At 39.4% G+C, this 14,050-nt stretch overlaps 1 protein-coding gene across 1 annotated transcript in view; it reads left to right on the top strand.

The window, feature by feature from the left end:
- fbxl16 (F-box and leucine-rich repeat protein 16) overlaps nt 1–13,304 on the top strand; it is a 47,126-nt gene extending 33,822 nt beyond the window's left edge. Inside the window, exons 4-7 of the mRNA XM_037793085.1 lie at nt 1,297–1,562; nt 5,939–6,023; nt 8,205–8,268; nt 10,823–13,304. Coding sequence (XP_037649013.1) covers nt 1,297–1,562; nt 5,939–6,023; nt 8,205–8,268; nt 10,823–10,971 — 564 coding nt within the window. The 3' untranslated portion in view covers nt 10,972–13,304. The remainder of the gene's footprint in view (nt 1–1,296; nt 1,563–5,938; nt 6,024–8,204; nt 8,269–10,822) is intronic.
- The last annotated feature ends 746 nt before the right edge of the window (nt 13,305–14,050 follow it).

The following is a 14,050-nucleotide window of genomic DNA, read 5'->3' as shown; positions in this document are numbered from 1 at the left end:
AACAAACTAACTTGTAGACTATTTTCTTATTAATTAAAGCTGCCCTAGTCAATATCTTTATATTAACAACATGATAAGGGACAGTCATAGTATCAATCTCACAGAGAATTTTCATCAGTTCCCCTCAGCTCTACAGAATTTTTAGTTTTAGTTTAGAAAAAAAATTTGAATAAAAAAAAAAAAACTTTTATAGAATTACTTCCATAAACAATTAACTCCATTAAAGGTCCCATATTGTAAAAAGTGAGATTTTCAGGTCTTTTACATTATAAAGCAGGTTTAAGTGCGATATAAATACTGTTCAACTATCAAAACGCTCAATATACGGAGAAATACACACAGCCCGTATTCAGAAATTGCGCATTTGAAACAAGCCGTTAGGATTTCTGTCCATTTGTGATGTCACAAATATAAATATTTAGACCATTACACGGTTTTAAACGTAAACATTCTAAATGTGTTCCAGTTTATTTCCTGTTGCAGAGTATGTAAATAACATCAGCTTACAGGAAGTAAACATGAACCCAAACTGTTGCCTAGCAACGCAGTTCTGTTGCAATTCCATTGAAATGCACTAAAACGGAGCGTTTCAGACATAGGGTGAATACAGGTATGTTCAGGCAGACAGTACGAGGAAAATAAAGTGTTTTTTGAACATTACAGCATGTAAACATGTTCTCGTAGAAACACAAAATACAAGTATGAACCTGAAAATGAGCATAATATGGGACCTTTAAATATTTAATATAGGCCTAATATGTGTTACAATCTTAGTGATAATGTGAGGAAGACCATCTGGTGATGTTCAGTTTGATTCAAGAGAGAAATTAAATTAAACTTGTCAGGGGCCAAGTTAAATTAAAATGCATATGGTGGAAGGTTTCTGATCTTGGTATCCAGGAAAAGTTTTGAACTGATTTATTTTGAAAAACTGGTGGCTGTTTTTTAAAAATGGATGGTGCCACAAGTGCAGCAGATTCAAAGTTAGGAGTCGATATTGTTACTCGCTCCCTTCGCCGCCGCCTCTCTCTCTCTCTCTCTTGCTTCACCACTCACTTCTCACATACACTCACACTCTACGCACTGACTCTGCTCAAAATGACCTACGCTACTCTATGAGGGCCATTCACCTTTTTCGCACCGTAGTTCTTTCTACACGCTTGGCACACGGGAGAGGCTTCAGTTGGTTGCAATCTGCAACCTCACCGCGAGATACCGTCAGATCCTACACGCTGGTCCTTTAAAAAGGCCTTCACTTACATAATCAAATAAACTAAAATTGCCTTCCACCCACAGGGCTACACCACCCACACTCTGCGGCTTCACTCCTGCTGGGAGATCACCAATCACGGTGTGGTCAACATGGTGCACAGCCTTCCCAACCTGACGGCCCTCAGCCTCTCCGGCTGCTCCAAGATCACCGACGATGGCGTGGAGCTTGTTGCCGAGAACCTGCGTAAGCTCCGCAGCCTCGACTTGTCTTGGTGCCCTCGGATCACTGACATGGCCCTGGAGTACATTGCCTGTGACCTGCACAAACTGGAAGAACTGGTGTTGGACAGGTCAGTGTGTTTGTGGTCCTGTGTTTTCATCCCCTGTGAAAATCAGATAGAGCCTGATATGTGCAGAGGTGGGTAGAGGAACCAAAAACTGTACTCAAGTCAACAATTACTGTGACATATTTACACATATATACACATTATATTTGCACATTTTAGTGTAACATAAGTTGAATAAGCAGAGGGAATGTATGCCCTAGTTCAGGGGTCAGCAACCTTTACTATCAAAAGAGCCATTTTAGGCAAAAAAAGAAATCTGTCTGGAGCCGCAAAACATTTGAGCATTGTGATGAATGTAACACAGCTTATAGTCTAAGAATATAGTATATAAGTCTAATGCATCAGGGCCACATTGAGGGACAAAAAATCTGAGATTTCCAGAATAAAGTCATAACTTTACGAGAAAAAAAAGTTGTAATATTATGAGAATAAAGTCATAACTTTACAAGAAAAAAAGAAAATAACACGTAAATTACTACTTTATAATATTCTGACTTTTTTTTCTCGTAAATTTATGACTTTATTCTCAAAATCTCATATTTATTTTTTTTCCTCAATGTGGCCCTAATACTCCGTCGTACCGTCGTACCATAGACCTACAACAATGATTAATAAAAATGAAAATGTAAACAAAAACAGTTATTCATTTCCATTTTTAAAAATCCACAGGGAGCCACTGGAGAGGGTTTAAAGAGACGCATGTGGCTGACCCCTGCACTAGTTTGAGATAGACTTTCCGGTTAAGGAAAAACCCGTACAGCCTAATATAACTCAATACAACTCCTCTGCCATTACGTCGACTTTTACGATGCCTATGATGTTCATTTGTTGTTGACAGTGTCATAGACAGCAGCGTAATATAATTGTGATCGGCCCTGGTGCAACTTTTGTTTTCTTGGGCCCTCGCCCCAAACACAAACGCACGCTCGTGTACACACACACACACACACACGTACTGTACATAGACAACCACGCCAGACAATTGCAAAGCAGACAGTTGCTATGCCACCATGGAGAGGCTCACCATGCAACTCCCATACTGCAAACCAGCCTTAGATCAGCACCACGGACAGCAGCCGGAGCGCCAAATTTAGCAACGTTATTTAACAGCCTGCCCTGTACTCAGTCGCCCAATGTCCTCACAGACACAGACTACAGTAGGTGCGCATTTTCCAACATATGAGATGTAACAATGACAGTGCTATAGATTTAAATCCCTGATCCCACTCCATCATAACAAAAAGAAACCAGCACTCCCCTTGAAATGGCCTCAATGGACCAGGAGCGGCTGATTGGTGAAGTTCAAATGAAACAATAGCTCCTCATTTCTCAACACAGACCTAAAGAAGGTGTCAGCTGGCTGGAGGGAGATCACCAGGGAGCTGAGAGTTTCCTACTTGCTGTCAGCTATATTGTGTGTCATTTCCAGTAAATATCACACTATTGAACGTGTGTTTTATGTTTAAAAAGAACAATGGAAGGAAGATGTTACGTCTCCAGACTGATCTGGCGCGCACAGCTGATAGGTAGCCTACAGCACCTGGTTTGTTTACATGACGTAACTGAAGTGCATCTAACGGATTCAGCGTGGACGCGGTGATGGTGTTTTTTGGGCCCCTGACAGCTTCTGTGCGCTGCACCGGTTGCACCATTGATATTTATGCCACTGGTCATAGAAGTGTTATTTACCTCCGCCAAGGCCGAAGGCCTAGGAAGGAGGTTATGTTTTCACTGGCGTTGGTTTGTTGGTTTGTTGGTTTGTTGGTTTGTTGGTTTGTTGGTTTGTTGGTTTGGCAGCGACATACATGAAACCTGCCTTGGCGGAGGTCTGCGCTCTCCGAGTGCTCTTCTAGTTAAATGATGTGTTTTAGCATTGAGGTCAGTTAGCGATGGTGTTGGACTGGATTCTGCCCCCAATGGAAGGGACAAACAATTAGGTTTAGACAACAAAAGTACTTGGTTAGGCTTTAGGAAGAGATTTTGGTTTGGGTTAAAAAGTAAGTTTGTTACGTAACTGGTGTGTGACTTGGTTATACACGAGACACGTTTGTTTGACCCATCCAACCACCTGTCCCACCCGCCCTACGCGCAGACTTTATCGGTCTTTATACTACGTCAGTTGCTCTGACGTCTAATAATGATGCGGATGGGTTTACATCGGAGTGAGTTGAAAGCCCGGTGCGTCTCATACAGACGCTAAAAGGTGCCTCGGTGCGTCTGCATCAGACGCCAAGGGGCGCTGACCAAGCATCGGTTTGACGAGTTGGGAGTGAGAACGGTGTATGTGGCCACTGAGTGTATATAAGAGTTCTATATATAGAATACAGTGTGTATGTATGTGTTTGAAAGTAGAGTGTATACACTGGTATGTGTGAGAAATGCAATGACTAATGGCTTGCACGACCTTGATTTACCGTAGTGACTAACTCATGCTTAAAATGTACATTAGATACACAGAGGACAACACTATACTAGCAGAGTCCATACAGAGACTTGTAATGATAGCACACATTGTGGTGCTGCAGATGGGAAGTGGTTGGAAATAAATCACAGTGCGAGGTGTGTTCCGAGGTAGCGGAGCTCCGTAATGGTGAAGATGGCACTTCTGCTGAGCTCAGTTTAAAACAGTGGACTTGCTCATCAATTCTAGTTGCAAATGTTGCCTTCTTTAGCAACCAGGCTGCAGGGTGGAAATGCAGGGACAAATTGAACTGAAGAAGTTATATCCAAATGCTGTTGACACGTGTTTTTTTTTAAATATCCTTTCTTTCCAAAAGCAGTATGTTTATTTGTGTTAGTACAAACAGCAGCAAATATTTATTGAAATATCATTGCAGCATTTTGACGTAGTGGAGACACAGATGGTAATAATGACATCAGCATTGATGTACATCATAAGAGTCCCACAATATATCAATAGGCTGATACATGCTGATCTTGGCTTATCATACAATGGCCACTTTATTAGGTACGCCTCTCTAGTTCTCGGTAGGACCCCCCCATTTTCCCCCAGAAGTGCTGGAATTACAAACAGTGATGCTCTGAATCTCCTGTTCCATCTCATCCCAAAGGTGCAATTAACATTACAATATATTTTCCACATCAGTCGATATCAATATACGTTATGATATAAATTAATACAAGTCAGTTTTTCTGTTGCTTATCAGGGCTTAAAATTCTGTAGTTGTAGATTCAGAACCTGAACATTGACCGACAAGTGTTTGGGATGCAAACGGATCATTTGTTTAGATAATATACAGCATAAAAATAAAAAAATCTTGGATCCTCATGAATCTTGCGATGTAAAAAAAAAAGGTCCAAAAAGCAAGAAAATATACGGAGCGTCTGCATCCACCCACGCCACGCACAGGCGATATAGCACCCTCCTAATTAGGCTATTCTATGATCACATAGATCCCTTGAATCACTTAGTGTCATTTAAACCACCCCTTGTCAAGTCAAGTCAATTTTGTTTATATATATATTAAAAATCACTTTCATCCATTGGGTTGCTGCTATGTGAGAAGGTGTACAGGCATACAGTAGATAATAAAATTGGCCACTGAGTGTACATTATATTGATATTGGCATATACAGTATATTAGCAACTATGCAAATGGCAGTCTATTAATAGTGAGAGAGTGTTCATGCTTTGTTTACGCCAGTGTTTGTCGTTGCATCAGTCAACTAGAAAAGTGCACTCGGTGGAGTGCAGATCTCCACCAGGTGTGTCTGCGACGACCACTGCTGTGATGTTTGGTTAAATGAATACAAACCACAGTTGTCCCCCCGTCTGGACCGTAAGCGTATCATCATCACATTTTTCACTCTCACACAACAGATACGCTCTCATTTTAATCTATGCAGCTGTCTGTGCAGCTCAAAAATGCAGTTCACAGTGTAACGCTTCATGTCGACTGTTTCACGCTTCCGCTGAACAGAAACTGTCAGTCCTGCTGTGTATTTAGTTACGTTAGCTGTTGGCCAAACACACCATTGGACTCTGCTGTCCGCTGGCTGCTAACAGCTAACTTGCTCTCCTCCTACCTAGCTCTGTTGTAGTCAGTTGTTGATCACTTGCGGCCCCTACCGCTCAGTTAAGAGTAATGAGGAGTCAGCAGTCGATGACGGTATAAAACGGGCATGGAAATATGTTTTTCAAAAAGTGTGAATCACCGCAACTACGAGAGGTCCTTGAGCAAACAGTCATAAATGAGCACAAAAAAAAAAAATTAGGCTGATGGGTCCAGCGGTGTGAGAGATTTGCTGTGGACAGACAGACACAGAGATGCACACACATGCACACACAACCGAATACATAATATCCTGGCGGTCATGGCTTATTCAGGTGTATTGTTGTGTCTTGTGTCTACTTTTAGGTGTGTGCGGATCACAGACACTGGGTTGGGCTACTTGTCCACCATGTCATCATTAAGGAGCCTCTATCTGCGCTGGTGCTGTCAGGTAACACAACACACACACACACACACACACACACACACACACACACACACACACACACACACGAAGAAGTAAGAAAGCATGAGAAGAGTTTGTAACCATTTGTAAAAATCCCATGTTCCACTATTTATCATTTAGCAACCACGATTCCAGGCTGTGAAAAACAACTTTACCAGTGTACATGAAGAGTATCTGACAAATTACTAGGAAGTACAAATATCCAACGAGCACATTGCCATGGATTGTGCTGAGTATATTCATGCTACTGACAGGATGAACCTTGTTGAGTTTCATGACCTCATGACCTTTCCTGTAGCACATCCTTCATCACAGACTTTATATTTGTACTCCAACTTGTAGTAAGGCTCTAAGAATAGGAACATAATCAGTATTGTGGCTGGTTCCATCCAACTCTCATATTCTGGATTACAATAAACACTGCAGTCTCTGGAGGGTTGTTAGTGAGGATTCTGCATTTAAAAAAAATAAATAAAAAAACGCTTTACACCAGGTACATTTTATTTTTCATAACAATCTTATTATCTTAATCTTACAATCTTATAAAAATGTAAATGTAAATGAATATTTGGTTTTAACTTGTGTTATCTTCTCTCTATTTATGAGCTTTTTTTTAGTCTTAAATATTAAAATTCAAAACAAATAAAAACATTTAGCAAATTCCACGATTCCTATTAGAATTATTTTCGATACCATGGTAAAAAAAAGTTAAGTAAAACAATAAATCCCATTAGTACTTCAACATCCCGTCCTTTATTACCGTTTGCATTCTGGTTAAATGGATCATAATCCCCCTCATTATTTCTCGCCAAAACTTCTTATTAAACGTATTATTATTTTTTAATATTACATTTGAACACATCATGATAACGTTAGACTTTACCTATACTAATTTTTACTGAATAGAGCCTGAACGCATGGCACATCCTATGTTGAAATCAGCAGGACGAGAGCTTGTTGATGTTAGCTAACATTAGCTACTGCATTTACTGCATCCCAAACACATTTTCTATTGTCTCCGGGACGACGGGGCGATATTACTCGCGAGCCCCGATCCCTGCGGTACCTGTAGAAAAACAAGTACTGTCATGTTTTCAGAATTTTGGCGTCGACTTGGTACCGAAGTATCGGTTCTTGTGACATCCCTAAATATAGCTACACAATTTACAACAGACATACAATACATACAGTATACATACAATATAATGCAATACATACATATACACACATACTGTATATATATATATATATACATATATAATTGTAATACAACAACAAATCATTTCTACATCCGTTCAATTTAAACAGAAGGAAAATAAAATAAAAAGTCAGATAATATTATTTCATGATGTCATAGAATAATCATAACTCGGAATCCCGGGTTTGTGATATTGTCAGGATATGCCATTTATTCAAATTTGAGCTTTTTGCGCTACCTTTCATAATTATCTTTTTCCTACTAATGACAATGTTTGAGAAATAAATAAATAAAATGGAATGAAGGCATTTCGAAATCGGATATTTAAACTTTGCAAACAACACAACAATTTGTGTTCAATAATGTATGTAAAATGTATTTTGATCATCTTGAAAACCCCTAATAATATTCATAGGGGATAAAGGTAAAAAGGATTGCTTGTTCAGTTGACCAATCTGCCACCTGCTGCCAAAAGGATGCAACATCTGGGCAATACCAAAATAAAATGCAAATTCTGAAATGGCTTAAAGAGGACCATGCCAGTGTGTTAGGACTAGGGTTAAATGTCATGTCTTTAAATGCAAATCATGTAGTCTTAACATCTCTGCTGACCATTATTACATGTAGGCTATGTAGTTTACACAATTATGTAATTATTAAAGACAAAAATTATTTAAGTTCAGGCAGCCATTTATTTGTATTTTTTTCTCTATGGTATGAAAATCCAGTCTCATAATCCATCACAGTTTAACATCCAGGATCATTTTACAACATGCCGGCATATACTATATAATACTATACATACTAAGGATGATAACTGCCAGAAAATAGCCTCAACTTTAACGCATTAGTGATTTATTGATATAAAAGCGATATAAACAATTGCCCTTTCATTTGTCACAATGATTATGGTTTCTCATGTGTGTGTGTGTGTGTGTGTGTGTGTGTTTATGCGTGTTTGCGTGCAGGTGCAAGATTTCGGTCTGCAGCATTTGTTTGGAATGAGGAGTCTTCGCTTGCTGTCTCTTGCAGGTATAATTTATCACTTCCTATACCATTAAAGTGCGACCTGACGTGTTTTAAACATAATAACATTCATCTTTAAAATATTGAAACCTTTGTTGTTCTTGCATGCATTAGATAATGAATAAATAAGCAAGATGGTAACGGCAATCTAAACATATATAGTGTGCATTATTATGCACATTTTATTTTGTGGCTTTTTTTGTTTGTTTGTTTGTTCATACAAATCTTGCAACATTGTGGCCGGTCAATAAATGTGCTCTTTATACAATTCAACATGGGTGAATCATTCTCTCTAGGAGGATAACCCTACACTGTGCTAAGTTCTGGAGCCTTATTGTGCCATCTAGTGCCACTAATATAGAAATACAAGGCCTAGATGAGCACATCTGGTCACGACAAAAGCATGACCTAAAAATTGTGTCAACTTTGCACAGAAGATATCTCACCATCTAATGATGGAATTTGATAAATCGGTTCATTTACCAGATGGCCTTTCCTCCACCGATCACGCCACCAATAGGAAATGCAATTATTTTATCTTTGCTCATAGAAAGCAAATACACGGTGGATTGATTAATTAGCAAATCAACAACAGTATAATCTATATAAAAGTCAATGAATTGATAAATGGTAAGGTTTTTCTACTGAATGTTTTTAGGTTTTGTTGGTGTGGCAAAACACCACATTTGATGATGTCATGTGATGTGATGGGACATTTTATAGACCTGGTCAATTTTGAGATTTTGGGCTATCTCTTCTTTCAGACTAGAGGAAAGAAAACATCCAATATACATACAGTATTTAGGGGTTTATTTCACTATTTTGTCTATTTGCGTCTGTAAACTCCTCTTAAATTCACCAAACGTTAGCGTTAGATAATGCCTCAGTTGCATATTTAAACATAACATATTAGACAACTTGTAATACAAACAGAATAATTGTCTTAATGTCAGTAATCAGCTGGGGAAGTTTCATAGTAATTAAATGTTTTACCTCGTTCACCTGTAGTCTGTTCAAAATGGAGTGAATTTTACAATCCATAAAGCCCATTTATTTTCAGACTCTGAGCCAGAAATCTCCGCTTCAGCAGCACTTACATACACCAAACATTCCAGTTTCATTCCTATCGATATTCTGAAGGTTTCTGCTGAGGGGTTTGATAATAATATCATTCATAGCCTGATTTATATAACATATTATTCCTAAAAACTAGGGGTGTAAATCACATGCTTTATCACGATACAATATCAAATTGATTTTTTGGACAACGATACGATGTTTGCTGATATCACAAAGTCGGCCACAATACGATCTTGATTTGATTCAATTCAGGAGCCTGCGATCGATATGAGACGATATCAGTTATATTTATATAAACTCGCAAAAAGCAACTAAAATAGGATTTAACTATTTCATTACTGGGCTCTTCCAGATATTTAAATGAAAAACAATCTATTTACTTTAATAAAAAAAGAAGAAATATAATGTGGGATTCAAAATAGAAGCGTATCGTAAACAGGATGATATGTATCGATAGTTTAACTTTGCATCGATGATATTGAATTGTTGCTCACTGAGCAACGATCATAGCAACATGGCGAAGATTGACTTTTTTATGGCTGTTGACAATATTTTCGGATTTATCCAAAACCCCCTCTGTAAAAACCTTTGACTCTAATATGTCAACAAAATAAAACAAGAATTTTGAACCTGGTTTTATCCAGTGTTCAGGTTTCTGTTCTGGAATATTTATTCATTTAATACACCGTCAGGAGCCTCAGTAGCGGTGGAAGATCCATACGCAGCCACAACAGCCTGGCACCTCCTCCTCATGCTGGTCACCAACCTGGTCACACGTTGCTGTGGGATGGCGTTCCATTCCTCAACCAAGATTCATTTCAGGTCAGCCAACGAGGTTGTGTTGGTCACTCTAACACGTACAAGCTGATCCCACAAGTGTTGAATTGGGTTGAGGTCTGGACTCTTGGCAGGCCGTTCCATTCTCTCTACTCCCACATTGTGGAGGTAGTCTGTGATAACCCTGGCTCTGTGGGGGCGAGCGTTGTCATCTTGGAGGATGAAGTTAGGTCGAATGTGGAAATATGGGATCGCCACTGGCTGCAGAATCTCATCCCGATATCTCACTGCATTTCCAAACTTTTTGTTCTGAGTTTATATCGTCTCATATCGATCGCAGGCTCCTGAATTGAATCAAATCAAGATCGTATTGTGCCAGACTTTGTGATATCAGCAAATATCGTATCGTTGTCCAAAGAATCAACTTAATATTGTATCATGCAACCAACATTTTTTTCATTATCACTTTGTATGCTAATTACTTCTGCCATTATTTTATTCAATAAAGGTGAGACACTGCAGGACAATACTGTAACAATCTTAACTGATAGCTATCACCATAAAACTTCCCCAGATGATTACTCATATTAGATTTTTGTATTACACATTTTCAGAAATGTATGTTGGTATGTTTGTAGCCTTTTGGCTGTATACCCAGCCCACAGCTGAATGTTGTCAACTCCTGCTGTGCCCCCCCCCCCAGGTTGCCCCCTGCTGACCACCACCGGTCTGTCAGGCCTCATCCAGCTGCAGGAGCTGGAGGAGCTGGAGCTGACCAATTGCCCCGGAGCCACCGCCGAGCTCTTCAAATATTACTCCCAGCACCTGCCCCACTGCATGGTCATCGAGTAAGACCGCTGACCCACCCCACTGAACCGACCGACCGACCGCCATACTTCTACCTTCCTCCTCCTTACTCTTCCTCACTCTTTTCTCAAATGCTATAGCCAGGAGACTGAACTGCTCCTACCGTACCACACCGTTTCCTCATCCCCCGTCCCCCCGTACCCCGTCCCCATCCCCGTCCGTCTTCCTCCAACACCCCATTGAGTAGACTGACCCACCGGCGGACAGAGAGGCAGGCAGGAAGGCAGATGATGGTACATGCCAGACCCAGAGGATGACGGCGTGGCGTTTGAGCTTCATTTAAGAAGATTGCTGGAGTGAAGAGCTTGGTGTGACGTCTTGTCCGACAGCAAGTTTCTTTTTCAGAATCGACAAAAAAGTTTTTTGTTTACGGGAGGAGAGCTTCTCTAAAGACTTTGATTTTTTTCCTTTTTTTTTTAGCTGAATGGATACTGAAGGGAGTGACATGCGCATATCCGGATGCAGCGTGAGGAATTAGGAAAAGGGAACTTTTGTGTTTGAGCTGATATGATGGAACTCACACATGCGCTCATACACTGTAAACACACTCACGCATACTGTATATGGTAAGTGAAACAAATGTTAAGTCCTCAAGACCACGAGTACTGACATTTCTATTTCCATCACTCTGTGTAATATATCTGCTGTTGTTATTTTATTTCTTTTTCTTAGAAGGTATCAAAAGGTTTCTCTTGTTTAGAGAGAGACACCATAATGCCAGCTGGAGAAACAGGAATCAGAGAGAACTAAAGATGCAGTTCAGGAAGTGAATGACAGGGATGGAACTTCTCTCTCTCTCTCTTTCTTTTTCTCCCTTCCTCTGTGTGTGAAGTGTGCATCATGGACTCACAGGTTCCTGTCTTTTTGGGATACCACCACCTTTTTTTCCATTTCTGTGTCTTATCAGAAATACAAAAAAAAAAAAAAGGAGAAAAATTTGAAAAACAACAGTTTACATTTTTTGTGTTGGACTTGATTGGCTCATTGTTTCACTTTTTCCCCCCCTCTCTTTAATTTTTTGTACACATATTAGTTGATTTACAGATCTGGAGGATAAGCTGTCGTAAACTGTGAATGTTGTGTTTTTAAAAGGGGAAAAGTGTCGCCGAGGCATCGCAACACGAACAAGCGGTCATTCGAATGGAAAAGCTTGAGAATTTCTGCTGACGATATAATAATTATTTTCTCTCAAATGATGAATAGAAAATGAGGCGACTTCGGGGCTGAGATGGCTTGATATTACTAGACTCACAAACTAATAAATAACTTCAGTTGGCAGAGGGGAGTATTGCAAGCAACCTTTCTGTTGGAGAGATAGTTTTATCCAAATTCGGGGGGGAGATTCTTCTTCTTTCCATTTTTTTATTTAAAATGCTGATAGAAAACCATGATGTTTAGTGTTGGTTCTGAAGCTGCTAACACATTGTGTGACCCCCTTGGCTAAGGTCAGGTTACTTCAAAGGTAAAAAGGGAGGCTCTTGGATTTCAGTGTTTAATATTAGAGCCGTTCTACAGTGTCCACTACAGGCCAGGGACAGAAATGAACAGGAGCTAAGGGCCCCTTGTAATGTGGCAGTTTTTAAAAGATCATTTAGCTTGTTGGAATTTTACAAATTTTACCTACGAACCCAGAGTCAAAGAAACTTATGAATGGCCTTTTTTATGTTTATGTTTTGAAATCATGTTTAGCCTAGCTGAGATCAATTAGTCGGTGTCAGTGGGAACGATCAATGGCTGGTCTACCTACACTAAATGTTTGAACCGTAATTGACATTTTACAAATGTCATTTATAATGTTCCTAATATCACATTCAAATTGAGAAGTGAGTTTACATGAAACTTAAAACTGCAAATTGCCTTTTAAAGGCAAACCAGCCCTTTGGAAGTAAGTGTGAGCAAAAACACAAAATACTTTAAAAAATAAGCTTCCATTGTTCACGAGTATTTCAACCTGTTCACATTTTATTTGTTGACTGGCCAGATGGGATATATTTGATGTAACAACATTTGTCTTGTTGAATTTCTCTCTTTAGTATACAGCGTTTTGCAGTAGCCTTTAAAGGTCCCATATTGTAAAAAAAATGATTTTAATTTCTTTTATATTATAAAGCAGGTTTAAATGCTTTATAAATACTGTTAAACTATCAAAACGCTCAATATACGGCGAAACACACACGGCCCGTATTCAGATATTGTGCGTTTGAAACAAGCCGTTAGGATTTCTGTCCATTTGTGATGTCACAACTATAGAATATTTAGACCATTTCATGGTTTTAAAGGTAAACATTCTAAATGTGTCCCAGTTTATTTCCTGTTGCAGTATATGTAAATAACATCAGCTGACAGGAAGTAAACATGGACCCAAACTGTTGCCTAGCAACGCAATTCCGTTGAAATTCCCTTGAAATGCACTAAAACGGAGCGTTTGAGACAGAGGGTAAATACAGGTATATTCAGACAGACAGTACGAGGAAAATAAAGTGTTTTTTGAACATTACAGCACAAGTATGAACCTAAAAATGAGCACGATATGGGACCTTTAAGATGTGTTTAATCCCCTTCTGTTGGGTGAGTCGGGAGGAAACCAGACCATCCAGAGTTAATAGCAACCCAGTCGTCAGAATATATGTCGGCATGGTACGCTTCTGCAAACCAAAAATATGTTTCATGAATACGTTTAATATCAGCTTTGTATCAAGCTTGCAGAAAAGCACAATGCCACGTGGTTAACGTTGTGAAATGATTGGTTAGGTTTAGGCAACAGAACTACTTGGTTAAGGTTAGAAAAAAAATCATGGTTTCTGTCAAAATAAACTCATTGTCTTAGGGTGTTTTCACATATGGTCCTTTTTAAATGACCCAAACTCAGTCATCTTAAAGTGGACCAGAAACGGGAACGTTAACTAGCGCTCCTCCCGCTGATTTTGACACAGATTTGTTGTTCACAGTGTAGCATTATCAGGGATCGGCGACTAGAAACCATTAATGCCGATCGTGTGTTTTTACTAAATATTGGCCAATAGCGATCGGTGGCTCACCAAACAGGCCATCCGTAACGGCAAGC

This window comes from Sebastes umbrosus, chromosome 14, assembly GCF_015220745.1.
Source record: "Sebastes umbrosus isolate fSebUmb1 chromosome 14, fSebUmb1.pri, whole genome shotgun sequence".
Classification (NCBI taxonomy): domain Eukaryota; kingdom Metazoa; phylum Chordata; class Actinopteri; order Perciformes; family Sebastidae; genus Sebastes; species Sebastes umbrosus.
Note: the sequence above shows the minus strand (reverse complement) of the source record. Positions and strands in the feature narration are given on the sequence as shown.